This window comes from Melozone crissalis, unplaced genomic scaffold (genome assembly GCF_028551555.1).
Source record: "Melozone crissalis strain CALT ecotype California unplaced genomic scaffold, PUWL_Pcris_2 ptg000006l_1, whole genome shotgun sequence".
In the NCBI taxonomy this organism is placed as follows: domain Eukaryota; kingdom Metazoa; phylum Chordata; class Aves; order Passeriformes; family Passerellidae; genus Melozone; species Melozone crissalis.
The window spans coordinates 37129023-37142901 of record NW_026535784.1 but is presented as its reverse complement, the minus strand read 5'-3'; the positions used below and the strand labels follow the sequence as shown (position 1 = coordinate 37142901).

The 13879-nt window shown below is 35.8% G+C and overlaps 1 protein-coding gene across 1 annotated transcript in view; it reads right to left on the bottom strand.

Moving 5' to 3' along the window:
* DCHS2 (dachsous cadherin-related 2) overlaps positions 1-13879 on the bottom strand; it is a 103594-nt gene that overhangs the window by 3938 nt on the left and 85777 nt on the right. The window contains exons 14-19 of the mRNA XM_054295363.1: positions 12498-12602; positions 9482-9693; positions 7857-8008; positions 4921-5051; positions 3162-3448; positions 343-481 (exon numbers count right to left, since the gene is read on the bottom strand). Coding sequence (XP_054151338.1) covers positions 343-481; positions 3162-3448; positions 4921-5051; positions 7857-8008; positions 9482-9693; positions 12498-12602 — 1026 coding nt within the window. The remainder of the gene's footprint in view (positions 1-342; positions 482-3161; positions 3449-4920; positions 5052-7856; positions 8009-9481; positions 9694-12497; positions 12603-13879) is intronic.

The following is a 13879-nucleotide window of genomic DNA, read 5'->3' as shown; positions in this document are numbered from 1 at the left end:
GGGGGATTGAACTAGATGACAATTAAAGATCATGTCCAAACTATTTGATGATTCTACGAAATCATAATGCTGCGAAGGCAAGATCTCTCCTCAATGATGCAGTATCAAATACACATACTGCATTTAGACCAGAAAAAATATGCATGGTTTGGGGACAAACTGAGAACTCCAGTCTTTGATGCAATAGTCCCTCAATGATAATGCCAGATTTTGCAAAAACACATTGGACTTCGGCCACCACAAATTCCCAGAACTCAAGTAATCACTGGCAACAGGTGAGAAAGGAATAGGACTCTTTGATTTATACTTAAAAAGCTGAAATAATATACCATGCAGACTCACCATTCTTGTGATCAATGGAAAATCCCTCACAGGAAGAGAGGATTTTGTAGGAAATCATTCCATTATGTTCAGAATCCCTATCTATGGCAGACAGTGTCAGAAGAGTAGCATTCATAGAAATGAGCTCTGGCAAGTTCACCTGATACAAAAAGCAAAAATAGAGCTTAATAGAAGATTTTAAATATTAAAAAAATTTGCCTTTATTTGAACTTATCAGTAAAACCTACACAGTTCCCAGCTTTGGAAGAAGTTTTACCTACCCATTTTCTTCTGGGACAAAACCAGAAAGAGTTGAGATATTGAAAACTATGCCTTCATTATGGCCAAAATTCATAGTAAGCTTTAAACAGTAGTAAAATCCATCTAGTTCATTATGACAGCAAGTTCAGAAAATAAATGAATCACTTTTTTCAAGAGTACACTTATGGACTGCAACTAAAAGCTTTTCCCTTTGCTTTCAAAACCCCCTTCATTTCCATACATGGAATACAGTCTGCAGTATATGACTGAATGATAAAAAAGCCAATATGTGCACCCTGAAAAGTCCAGCACTAGACCACTTAATTACCACTGGATTATTCCTAGAATTTGACTTTTCAAAATACTTCCTTTGTTTTCTTCTAGGAAACCAAGAAAATCCATTGCCTTTTTAAGAATTTTCATTGTTTCAAGTTTCATACAGCACTTTTGTGACCAAAGTTTCCTTCCACCTTATAAATCAAATTTCAAATTAACAGTATGCTATAGCAGCTACCTCTGTCATAACTCAGAGTTAGTTTAATTTAAACAGAGAGATTATATGTATATAATAATCACATACATATATGAAGCTATATATGAGGAGCATAAATATGAAAACATTTGAAGGAACAATAAAAGGGTAAAAATACAAGATGATGAATATGGAATTACACACATCATCAACCAAAAAAGAAGCAGTGTATCTTACTTGCCAAGCAACACATCAAAATATCAGGACTGTGGAAAGAGAAGCTCAGCAGTTTACATTAAAATAGTAAATAAAGCTACACTGTTTTTAATCAATTAATAATGCTCCCTACAAGGTCTGCTCCAATCTACAAAAACAAAAATTCTGGCACTTGCACAAGCAAGTACTTGCCTAAACTACTCTCCAAAATCAGACACGCATGAGGATTGAGGAAAATAAAAGTCTAAAAATCATTGAGTAACTAATAATGCATTTTTTCCAGAATGTGGATTTATGATTTTTAGTGGAAAATTTACAAATTCTGTCCACTCAGGCACCCAAAAGTTTCACAGGTGTCTACAATTTGTCACAGAGGTATCAAAGTGACTAAACTACTGTGCCTGCAAATGCTCAGAGGTAGAAAATTCTTTACTAGGCCAAATGTTTAGACTTGTTTCTTTACTCAAACTGTCTGAGACTTACAAATGGAGCATTATTAAAACCAAGTCTTCTGTGGTGCCTCATATTTTTGGCTCTGAGGACATCTACCACACACAAAAAGCACCAAGTCAAACAGCTCAGTTCCAGAATGGCTGGGGTTGTTGGGTACCTGCAAGGTGTAATCCTTGGTCAGAGTAGGGTCACCTGAAACAGGGTGCCCACGACTACATACTGCTGAGTTTTGAATACCTCCAGAGATAGAGATGCCCCAGCCTCTCTGGACAACCTGTGCCAATGCTTAATCACTGTTAGAGTTTGAAGGGGAAAAAAAAAAAGAAAAAAGTTTCCTGATGTTTAAACAGAACTTCTTGTGCATCCATTTGTGCCCACTGCCTCCTGTCCTTCAACAGAGATGACTTTGGTTTGCCCATCTTTACTTGCCCACGCTAGTATTTAAACATATTGGTAAAACTGAGCCTCCTCTTCCTGAGGCTGAAACATTTCTTTACATAGAGGGTGGTCAAGCACAGGAACAGGTTTCCTCAAGAGGTGGTCAATGCCTCAAGCCTGTCCTTGTTTAAGAGGCATTTGGCCAATGCCCTTAACAGCATGCTTCAGCTTTTGGTCAGCCCTGAAGCAGTCAGGCACTTGGACTAGATAATGTTTGTAGATGCCATGCATCCCAAACTATGCTAGGATTCAATGATTCCATTTTATATATGCTCCACTTTCTTTAATCTGCACTTTTCTTTATGGCCCACAGCTGTCCATAGTCACAAAAAGGTTTGCTTTCACTGTTGCACAACCTCACTTCTACAACAGTACCAGTTCAAATGCTTGTCCAGGAGTCCAAAAGCAGAGCTCTGTACCCTCCTCAGTCTCAAGGGATATTGGGGAGGTCAAAACTCATATCCTTCACTCCCTAGGTGAGTGCCATAGCCATAAGGCAGCATTACACATTGCAAACTTGACATGCATCATCTACCACAAAGGCAATTACTACACCTGTGGAGCTGTGTAACTGAAAATGAAGAAATTCATGCCCTAGTAAGTGGGTCAGTATAAAGGTACCAAATTGTTTAGCATTCTCTCAGAAGAAAGAAGTTCTGAACACTGGACTCTGCTACCCAAACTGGATTGGGTTGTATCCAGTAACTCCTAGTGATGAATGCATGGTTTATGAGCTAGCATTCACACCAATTGCCGTCTGAAGACAGAGACCACACATTGAAAGTGAGCAGTTTCCTCAGTGCTTTTAGCAGAATTCTTAGGAAGGGGCTGGAGGTCCCTAAAAGAGCTCTGCTCTGTTTCTGCTCAGTAATAGTTTGCAGAGACCTTTATTCTCAGTGCTCACATGCATTCAAAGGCAAATATGAACAAGCACTCCTACTATTTATCATCCTATATGGAAAGATACCACATGCAGACTGTTCATTTGCCATGTTCCCACCTGATAAAAATCTTGAATAAACACTGGAGGGTTATCATTGATGTCCAAAACAAGGATGGTGAGTTCTGCTTCTGTTTGATGCACAGAATCTGAAACTATGATATGCAGAGTATACACAGCAGTTTCTTCAAAATCTAATGGTTCCACCACTATGATGACACCAGTATGCTGATCGATGGCAAATTTCATTTCAGGACTCTTATCATAAATAAAACCAAACTGAAGTGCTGGCCTGGAGTCTGCATCACTTGCTGACACTTGAGTCACTATAAAACCAGGCAGGGCATCTGAAACAATCATTTTGAGAATAAGTCAGAGTTAAAAGATAATGTTACCATTTCTGAAGATTTTGCCTATTTCAATATTGGATCTTGGATATATTTAATCTTTCTGTATAGCTTTTGGTGTATTCAAACTTTGTGTATTACAATAATCACAGTATCCAGAAAAGCCATGGAAACAGTAGTGTATTTCTTCAAAGGTATGTGCTGTATCCCAATTTTAATTTGGATTTTCTTTAGACTTTCCCAGATCCAGTGTAGTCATAACAGTTTCTTCACCAGGAGCAGGAACTTAGATAGTTTTCCACAAGCATTTATGTGACAGGTATTTACTGAACAATGCCACAAGAATATTTAACTGAGGCATTAGAGACGCTGATCTGTGTAGAACCAGCAAATGCAATTCTGGAGCTTTTCCAAATGAAGAGAAGGCCACTAGAGAGAAACAAGGCCTTCAGACAGGCCTACATGGCACAAAATTATGAAGAGATCAAGGTATAATCCTACAAGATTGAGAAACTGGATACAGACAGCTTTTGTCACGGGCCAATTTGACAGTACCAGAGACTGCAAACTGAACCTATTAGTGATGATTTCATAAAGCCTGAAACTAACAGAAGCAAAACCATTTCTCATTTACATACCTTGGGCATGAAGCCTCAAAAATACTGTGCCATGTCCTAAAGTAAGTTCTTAAGGGGAATACAAAATATTAATTAAGTAACCTGTAGTTTAGAGCTGCTGTGCATCTATGAATTCTGTACTTGTCATTACCAGTGGCAGGTAAACTTAGGAAAGACTAAAATATATCAGAAAAGACAAACTTGATATCTTTTGTTAAGAGGAGTACTGGTGTTTATAATTTTTCTGCTATGTATCTTAATGCATTCACTTGTAAGATGCCTGTATTTGAAAATTACAGGCCCAGGACTCAAGCTGTGCAGATTTGAGCTAATGTCACACAACACACAAGATGCATGCTGGGTTGAGAACTCAGGAGGTCCTGAGTCCTTCGCTTAATGATCATCAATTGGACTTAGCTATAGAGCTTGTGCAACACTACATTCAAATTTATAGGAAGTATTTCTTTCATCACAGTGAAGTTCAAAACGTCTCATTTCTAGCAATGCTGGTTTTAACACCAAACATTTTTATTGGAGAAGAGCAGAAATCAAAGACATATGAAGAATACAATAATGAAAATGAAGAGATTCAAGTTGTATTTCTGCAGATTTTTCACTCCTTTTAAATAGCCTATGGTTTTATTCCAAACTATCCACAATACGTAAAGATTAAAAATAATGACTCTGAGAATAAAAGCAGATCAAAATTTGCTTTAATATTTCAGCTTTAATACTACCCATTATAATTTTTACTGCAGTTGTTTGGTTACACAAATGACCAAAAGCACTAAATCACTATCTGAGAATTCCTAGCCATAGGAGTTAGGAAGGAAACAGCTGTACATTCACACTTACTTTCTGGGACCTCCACTTCACCTAGTGGTTGGACAACTGGAGCATTGTCATTAACATCTAACACTTGTATCCTCACAATAGTTGTAGCAGAGAGTCTGGGGTTTCCTTTATCAGCAGCTTGTACAACCAACCTACAATTAAAGGAGGCACTAATTGTCACTTTTGATCAGAAATCACTGAATTATGCACCACTATTATAAGCAGGGGAAGTTTTAAACCCAAAAAGAATAGCCACTTCTGTTCCTCATTGCAACTCTTAAATTACATCTTTCTTTCTTTCTGTAAGGTTGACTGTGCACCATTTTACATTTTGGTTTTGCACGAAAAATGTCCAGGAGATTCTACATGGCAAAAGAATAGTAAAATCATACAAAGAAAAGGAAGTGTTTGTCTGTACTCATTTAATCCAGTTTCATACCAAATGTAAGTGGCTGAGCAACTCTTTCAAATAAGACATAGTTCTTCCATTGGTAATTCAGAGCAGGAATTAAAACCTTAGTACTAACTTATCATTATAAACAACTTGACTCTCTTCATTGTTTATAAAGGGACAAAAGGGATGAGGAAATTGGAAAATACAAAAACATCCAAAATGGTATTCGGCCAGAATGCCTGCAGACACAGAGTAGCCCTTCAATTGCATTATAAATGCAAGTGATAAAGTGAAAACCCTGAATACGTGCACCATTTGACAATGGCAAAGTTCCCACTGATTTTAGTGGGATCAAAATCATGTGTCAGATTAGAAGAGTTATGACTTTAAACTTCCATTTCACATCTAAATAAGGATGGGTTGTATATTCTGTAAACAACCTTTCCACAAAAAATGAAGCAAATAAATGGTGAGCAGCAACATGATAAACATGGATAAAATGTTTACTCTTTATGGAAAGCAGCTTCTGAACAATAAAAAGCAAATGTAAATTGAGATTATTTGGAAGACTTTACCACTTCCTAGTGGGGGAGATTCCAGAAATGAATTCAAAATTAAATCTAACTCAAGAGGTGATCTTAAAAAGAAAAAGTAAAAAAAGGAAACAATGAGTTAGGCTAAAGGATATACAGGTCAAAGTTGTGCATCTTAATTAAATGTTTCATGTACTAACACTGTTTTCATGTTGCACCATATTTTTTTTTTTTGCCTCCCCAAAGATCTTCTGAGCATCTTATTTCTCCATTTTTCTTCTAAGTAACAGTTAAAAAGTGTCAAACAGATATTTTACTTCCTAAATGTTCACTTGACAATATAGAATGCCAAGGCTTTAACTCAAGCTGTGGTTTACAGGATTTCCATTCCTTGACCACACCACCACTACTCTGGGTATCCTTGTGGTTTCTGATCCAACAGAAGATAACTTAAATTGCAGGCTAGTATTCAATCAGTGACCATGCATAATTCCATATAGAAAGTGTATTTTTTCTAGAATGAAAATTGGTAGGTATACATATGGAAATATTTTACTAAAAATAATCACTTTCTAAGGTTTCAGGAAAAAAAGCCTCTCATAAAAACATTTTAGCCAAGGCATTAAAATTAAGGTTCTGTCAACACTTTCATTATAAACCATGTTGTAAGGGACTTAGAACTTCTGGGGATGAAAATGTTCAATTCAGATATATAAACAACTCCTTGCAAATTGGAAAAAAACAGTAACATTTTGACATCAAACAGGAAATACTTTTGAAAGTTTCTTTTGCTATTCACTTTTCACCTAACAATGTCCAGATTAATAACTTGTTTTAGAGAGAAGGAATATGAAGCCACAGATTCCCTGAACAAACTGTCAAACTGAAAGTCTAGAATTTTAACATAGATAGGGAAATAAATCAGGCTCCCACTTAAAGTGAGACATGAGAATTATTATGCTCCCATGTTGAACATTTCACCAACAGTAAACATCCTTCATTTGAAGGACTTAATCCAGGTGTTCTTTTAAAGTATTAGTTGCAAATAAAATGTATTAAATTTATGAAAATCAGATTTGATGTATTTGATTCAGTGAAAAACTGAAAAAAATCCTCCAAATTAAGTGTCCTTTGTATTAAGTTAAAACAAAGTATTTTGGGGACATTATTATCAAATCAGCCTGATACTAAAAAAAACCCCACATACTCTATCAATATTCTTGAATGTGGTTTTCTACAACTTATTCTCATTCATAAGAATTCTTACTGGAAGTTTAAAACTTTGAGGTCCCACAGGACAGGAAAATGTGCAAATATTTTAATTGATACCAGATGGGAAAAAAAAGTAATTTTTACTGACATATACGCAGAAATACTACTTTTTGTGGAGACTGCAGTACTTAAAATCGGTCTGTTAATGAATCTTCATAGTAATATTTTCCCTTCAAGGCATTATTTATTTGCTTTCTGATTCCAACCATGGAATGACCCATAAAGGAAAATTGTCATGTCCACTTGGCCATATTTATTCAGAGTTTCAGAAAAACAGGAAAAAGTTAATACTTACTGCAGGACAGGTTATAGATAGAAATAGTTTAAAAAGAGTCTTTATCACATTATTGAATAGAAACCTTGAACTCTCTATCAAATAAAAATGAGAAAATATCCCTATTTCTTGGATTTGATTTGAGTGTTTTCACTGTGTCTTTATAAAGTACATTTCCAGAGAGGGAATGGTTCTACAGTTATTAATAAACTAAAATCCAGGAACTGTCATTGTTCCTATAGTGAATAATCACACTTATATCAATACGTGTTGTCATTGATTAAACTAGACTATATTTCTTTCTCTAAATTTGGTAACTACACAAGAATCTATGGATTTACAGCTGTTCTCAGTGCTGTCTGGCTTGCACCCAGGTTCTGTGGGTAATGGATATCAACAGGAAACTATGAAATATGTAACATTAATATTCTCAAGTTAGACTAGACAAAAAGAATACATTTTTATGGGAACCTTAAATACAAACCTGTAAGATGAAGCGTTTTCATAATCTAGGCCTGTATTAGTTGCTAGAATTCCTCGTGCTGAATCAATTAGAAATGTCGCATTTTCATTACCAGATACAATTGAGTATTCGGTTTCTCCATTCAGCCCACTGTCAAGGTCAGTTGCAAATACCTGTTTGTGAGCAAACCTGAGGCTTAATTAAAAACAGTAGAACATGATTTCAGAAGGAAAACCCTTATACTACAGTCAGATATTTCTGATTACTTTCCTTTCAACTGCAAGTATTTAAATAAATCATCTTTGTCCCCAGTTTGAGTGTTGTGTAAGGTCACAAAATCTGCTCGTGAACTGCAATGGGCTGCACATGAATGAATAATTTGAAATTCAGCTACATAAAGCATTAGGGCTGAACGCAATCATTTTACTATTAGGTTGCTGTTAGAATGCTCTCCCTGTTGAGCACATAAAAATGCACTCTCTCAGTGGTACAGAACTGACCTTTAAAGTATTGCTGCTATACAAACAGACAAAGGATAAAATAATTAAACTACTATGTTTTCAGAGATTTCACAGAATATTTCAATAATTACCTCTTAAAAATACCAACCAGAAAATGTAAAAAGGGCAGAGGCAATCTGTAAAGATTGGCCAACAGAATAAGGAACATTCAGCAGCAGTGAACAGGTTACTCAAAGAGTCCTCTTATTCTTTGAAGAGTCATCTTTGTACTTTTTTGTTGCTGAACAAGCATTATAATGAATCTGGGATCCAAAACATAGCAGAGGCAACAAGTCAGATTAAGTAAAAGAAACATAATAGAATGTATTCTGTCATAAAATTTTGATTACACATCTGGTTTGACTGCCTTTTGATTTTTCTCCATTCCTGGACATATGTTTCTCTAAATAGAATGTCCATCAGTTTCTAATCACTTTGCCCTGGAGCTTTTCATTTATTTATTCTCTGGAGAGGGAATATCTTTAGTACCTAATATGACCCTCACCGTGACCTGACTTGCAATGCAAGAACACGTACTGAGGAAATTATATGTTCTTCTAGTCCAACTGATGTCTTCTTTTGCTCTAACACAGCCAGCTGGAAACATTTTGGGAGAATGGACCCATTCAGAGGAAGAAGTGTTTGCACATTTAAATTAAGACAAGCTGCCCTTTAGGCAGCAGATTTCAAATTGAACACTTGGGTTTGACTCTACTAGTCTGATGAGTAGAAAGTATTCTTTTTATTGCTATAGTCCTTTCAGTAGAGGCATTAATACAAGACCCAGCCTATATTGTAACCATAACCACAGATTTGAATGGTATTTTTCAATTGCTTGAAGATAGAAACAGAATTTTTTTAAAAAGAGAATTTAAATTCCAGGTGCACAGTTGCCCAGAAGATACAGAATTCTCTTTCAGCTCAACAGACCTGAATGAATTATCTGATCTGAAATATGGTCTAGAAGAAAGAATCATGTAATATTTTAGATATCCAAGCAGACTAGTAGCAACACCAAGATCCTTACCCCCAGTTTTTAAGACAGAATGGTCCAAGACAGAGCTAACAGGATTGTACTAATTAACAGATCAGCCAAACTTCTTTCGAACTACAGCACTGTGCTTGGGAAGATATACTTTCACTTACCTGTATGATGTCTGTTTTAGGACTCTGGCCTTCCCATATTGATGCTTTGTAATAGCTTTGCTCAAATTTAGGTGTATTGTCATTCACATCTTGAATCAAAACTGTCACTCCACAGAACACTGAACGGAAGCTATTTTCAGCCACAACTGTAAGATGTATTTTACGTTTATCTTCATAATCAAGGTACTTTGGGTCTTTTACTGTGATTGTGCCTGGTTTATTATAAGAAGAAAAAAATCTCAAGATGTGACATACTCATTCAGGAAAAAACATGTACAAATGCAGTTATGTCCAAACATACATGGTCATGGTCACAGGACAGAATTCTAGCAAGCTTGCCATTGTGTCCTTTTTCTACCTACTATCACCCCAACATCCTAGGTACTGAATAAATCTTGGATAGCTAAATTTTCACCAACCACCACTACAATGGCAATTTCCAAAAACTAAGCCAATTTGCTAGCAGAAGAATAGAGACAAAGTGTCTGCATGATGTTTCCTCCTCAGTACACGACAGTGAGACAGCCACATCAGGAGAGACTCTTGTCCTTCATCTGACAGTGGCTACATCTTGTCCTCCACCAAAATCCACATCAGGCAACAGCTGTAGCAATTTCTGTATCTGACTGACACACAGGCAAAACACTCACTCCTTCTGAGGCAGTGAGCCTCCTTCCCCTGAGCTGTTACTCCATCAAAAATAAACAAAGAATGAGATTTATTGAGATGACAAGCACAACTGGCCACCTCCACGTTAAACATGAAATGTCTTTGGAAATCCATAGACAGTTTCAATGTTCTAGAAACATACTCATAATTCTCCATTACATCTAAGCATAAAACATACTTGATTTGTATATTAATTTTAATTAGAATTCAAATTCAGTTTTGCATGACTTTTCAGTAATGATGTCATGCATCTTGTTATTCCAAACTTCAGCTATCTTAAAAATGTATCAACTGTGGCTCCCCAAGCTAGTGCTTTTCATTTTTTATTTTCTAGGATAAGTAAACATTAACTATTGTTTATAGACCTGCATCTTGAGCATAAAGATTTCAAAGGTGTTTTATTTTCAGCACAACACTTCAAAATATCACATTCTGTTTACAGAGATAAGAAAACAGACAGTGGTAGAAGAAATACATTTCCAGATGACAGAGAGCAAACTGAAAGGTTCTAGTGAAGACTGAAACAAATAATCAGTTTATCAAGTTTGAGGTACACCACCTAGGAGGAACATGTGAAAGAACCAGAGTTGCTCATTCTTCAGAAGTGCACTTGAAGAAAAAACAGCGTAACAATCTTCAAATATGCAAATAAAAGGGGGGTTGCCTTTGTCTTAGGTCTACTCTTACTAGATTAAGAAGTAATAAGTTTAAAACATTTCAGCAAACATTCAGACAAATATGAATAAAAACTTTCCAATTGCCAAGACTTTTGCAGGCTTTTGAGAGGGTTTGCAGAATCACTGTCCCTGATGGTTTTTAAGGACAGTACAAATTTCTGTCATATTTTGGCACAATTGATTCCCCTCCTGCATCGGAGGGACAGGCTAGTTCATGTCTTTGAGTCATCTCCTACTCTTTCTACAACTCTACATCATAATAAAAAACTTGAAAATGGTATAGAGTCTTCTCCAAAGTGTGGTTAATTAACATCAGTGCTAGAAAAGGCAAGTAGAGCAGATCTTTGGCTGTTCAGAATATGAATTACAGACAGGGCAAAATTTTGGTATGGCTCATAATACTTCTGCTGTAGAAGCAAGAGGTAGAGAATTACTGGCATCAAAATTATGTTATGCAAGCACTGCTCTTCAAAAGTCCTTAAAGGCTGAACTTCAATTAATTTTTTCTAAGAAACACAAGAGAGGCTTCAGAGGAAAGGAAAGAGAAGAAACCACAATGGATCAAAGGTCTCAAAAGAAGGCTTGTGACATTCACTGCTATAGAAATTCCACTCCTGTTGGTGAAGACAGTGCTTATGAGACCCTTCAAAGCATCACATAACCATTTTTCAGCCCAGCTTGATAAAAAAAGAGAAAATACCATTTGAATTTTCTTTTTTTTTTTTTTTTGAGGTGATATTGGAAAAGATCCACTTCCTCAGTAAAAAGCCTGTCTGGGTCTAAGATGTTCTTTAAGGCCAATCTCTCTAGTTTTATTTCAGTGAAATAAGAAGGACTTGAAAATCAGAAGTATGCACTTCAAGCACCCCTCATCTAAAAACATTATTCTAGTGGTACGCCATTTGTTGTCTGGAGACATCATGATAATCAGAGGTAAAGTCTTCAGAATCTCAGGGATAAAGCTATTTATTAAGGGTACAAGTATTTACACTGTTTCTGAGGAAAAATGCTTACACTGTCTATATGCCATCCAAAAAAGAGAGACTGCAGCTATTCAGAAAGCAAACATATTGCAGCTGTTTAGGAGCCGAGAGGTAACCAGGGTAGCTGTGCTCTCTTAGGAGTCGTAGAGGAGAAAATGTAACTGCACATGGGGAACACCTCACCCTCCTGCACCTGGAATTCCTGACAAAAGAGCAGGTGAAAGCGGAACTGCTGCAGAACACAAGTACATTCACAAAAAAAATAAACAGGCTTGACTTTAAAACATGTTGATGTTTGCCTGAAACAAAGAGCATTAAAATCAATAAGAGTCTAATGCTTCTACTTTAGAAGTGTTTTGAAGGATTTTGTTTATTGAGTTTTTGGGAAACTGTATGATGAGAAACAAGTTAGAATCTCAGCTTGAATGACAAAGCAGTAGTTTATCAACTCCCAACACTTGGTGATCAACAGTAAATCAGAACTGAGTGCTTTAAACAGGTATACTGGTGCTCAATTCCTTTTTACCTCAAGTCTACAACAGTGCCTGGATTTACTAATGACCTGCTCATTGCTACAGAATTATTACTAGGGAGTACTCTTACGATATCTAGCCCTTGTTCTTGTGGTAGGAACTTGCTAATGCTCCAAAATACACACAGACACTCGAAATAAATTATAAAATGTACCTGTGACAGGGTGTATGGAGAATACTTCCTGGTCATTGAAGATGCTATATTTTATGTCTTCTGTTAATTTGTGTTCATAGGCTTCTACTGTTAGAAGTGATGTACCTATGGAAGCAATAAGACATTTTCATCGTGTTAACCTAGAAGGTTTTGTTCTAATTTTATAGCATTGATATAAATAGCAGAAACACAACTTCGTACTAGGTTAGGTGCTCATTCATTAGTTTAGTAGACAATAAGAATAAGTCTCCGTTATTTTTCCTATATAACAAATTCATAGACAAAGCACTGTCTATACCTCCTTCCTCAGTAAATTACACATCTGATAACAACTTTACCTGCCTAAATAAAATTATGAGATTTAACTTTTCCTAATTGCAAACTCACACGAATCATTGGACTTCTCTCTTGCCTGAAGTCATATCTAATTTTTTTTTGGTTTGTGGTACATCATGTCACCCACAAATGACAAGAAAGTTGTTTTTTTTTTTTTCTCCATTTATCAGGATTCAATTTGGCTTTTTGAACAGCACCTTAAATTAAATATCCCTCAGAATTTTAATTAGCCACCTTTTGATAAAGAGAAAGAAAAGATGAAATTATGTGTGTAGCTATGGGGCAATTCACAGATAATCCAAATTCCATGAAAAGACCAATAATTTAACATAGAATGCAGGAGACATGATTCAGAAATCCTGTTTGGAATAAAATAAAAGGGGAAATGTGGAACTCAAATTATCCTGCTCAGAACCAACACATTTAACAAAAACATAGTAAATTCAAAAGGCATTATCACAACTTCCAAATAATTATTATTTTCAAGTGATTTAAAAAATTGTCTAGCATATATGGCCATTGATTTTAATGTTTTTAATTATTTAATTAAATTGTAATTGTTTTCATGCAGCTGTAATGGAATGAGGCAACATGAGCTCTTTCAAACAGCATTAGAGGTAACTAGTTATTTTATTGTATCACAAAGGTCATAGTCAGTGTTCTGGATGCCACAGAAAAGGCTTTAGTACAAAAAATGAGAGGAAACCTTGCTATTACAATAACCTGATATCTTTTTTACTTCAGCAGTTACATATTATGTTTTAGAAACCAGAATTTTTCTATTAAGGGTTTACTATTTGCTTTCAAAATCTGTCTGCCAAAAGAAAAAGCACGCCAATTTTGACATGTGATTTTCCGTACTTGTCAATATACTTATAAGATATTTACTAGAAAAGCTCTGGAATCAACATCTATCTGTTCAATATGTAAAGAGAGATATATGAATGCTGACCTAGAGTTTTTTAGGGACTAAAAAAAGGGCCTGTAGGTTGAATTTTCATTGCCAAGCAACTTGGGTTTACTACAGAAAGCTGCAACGGCAATCA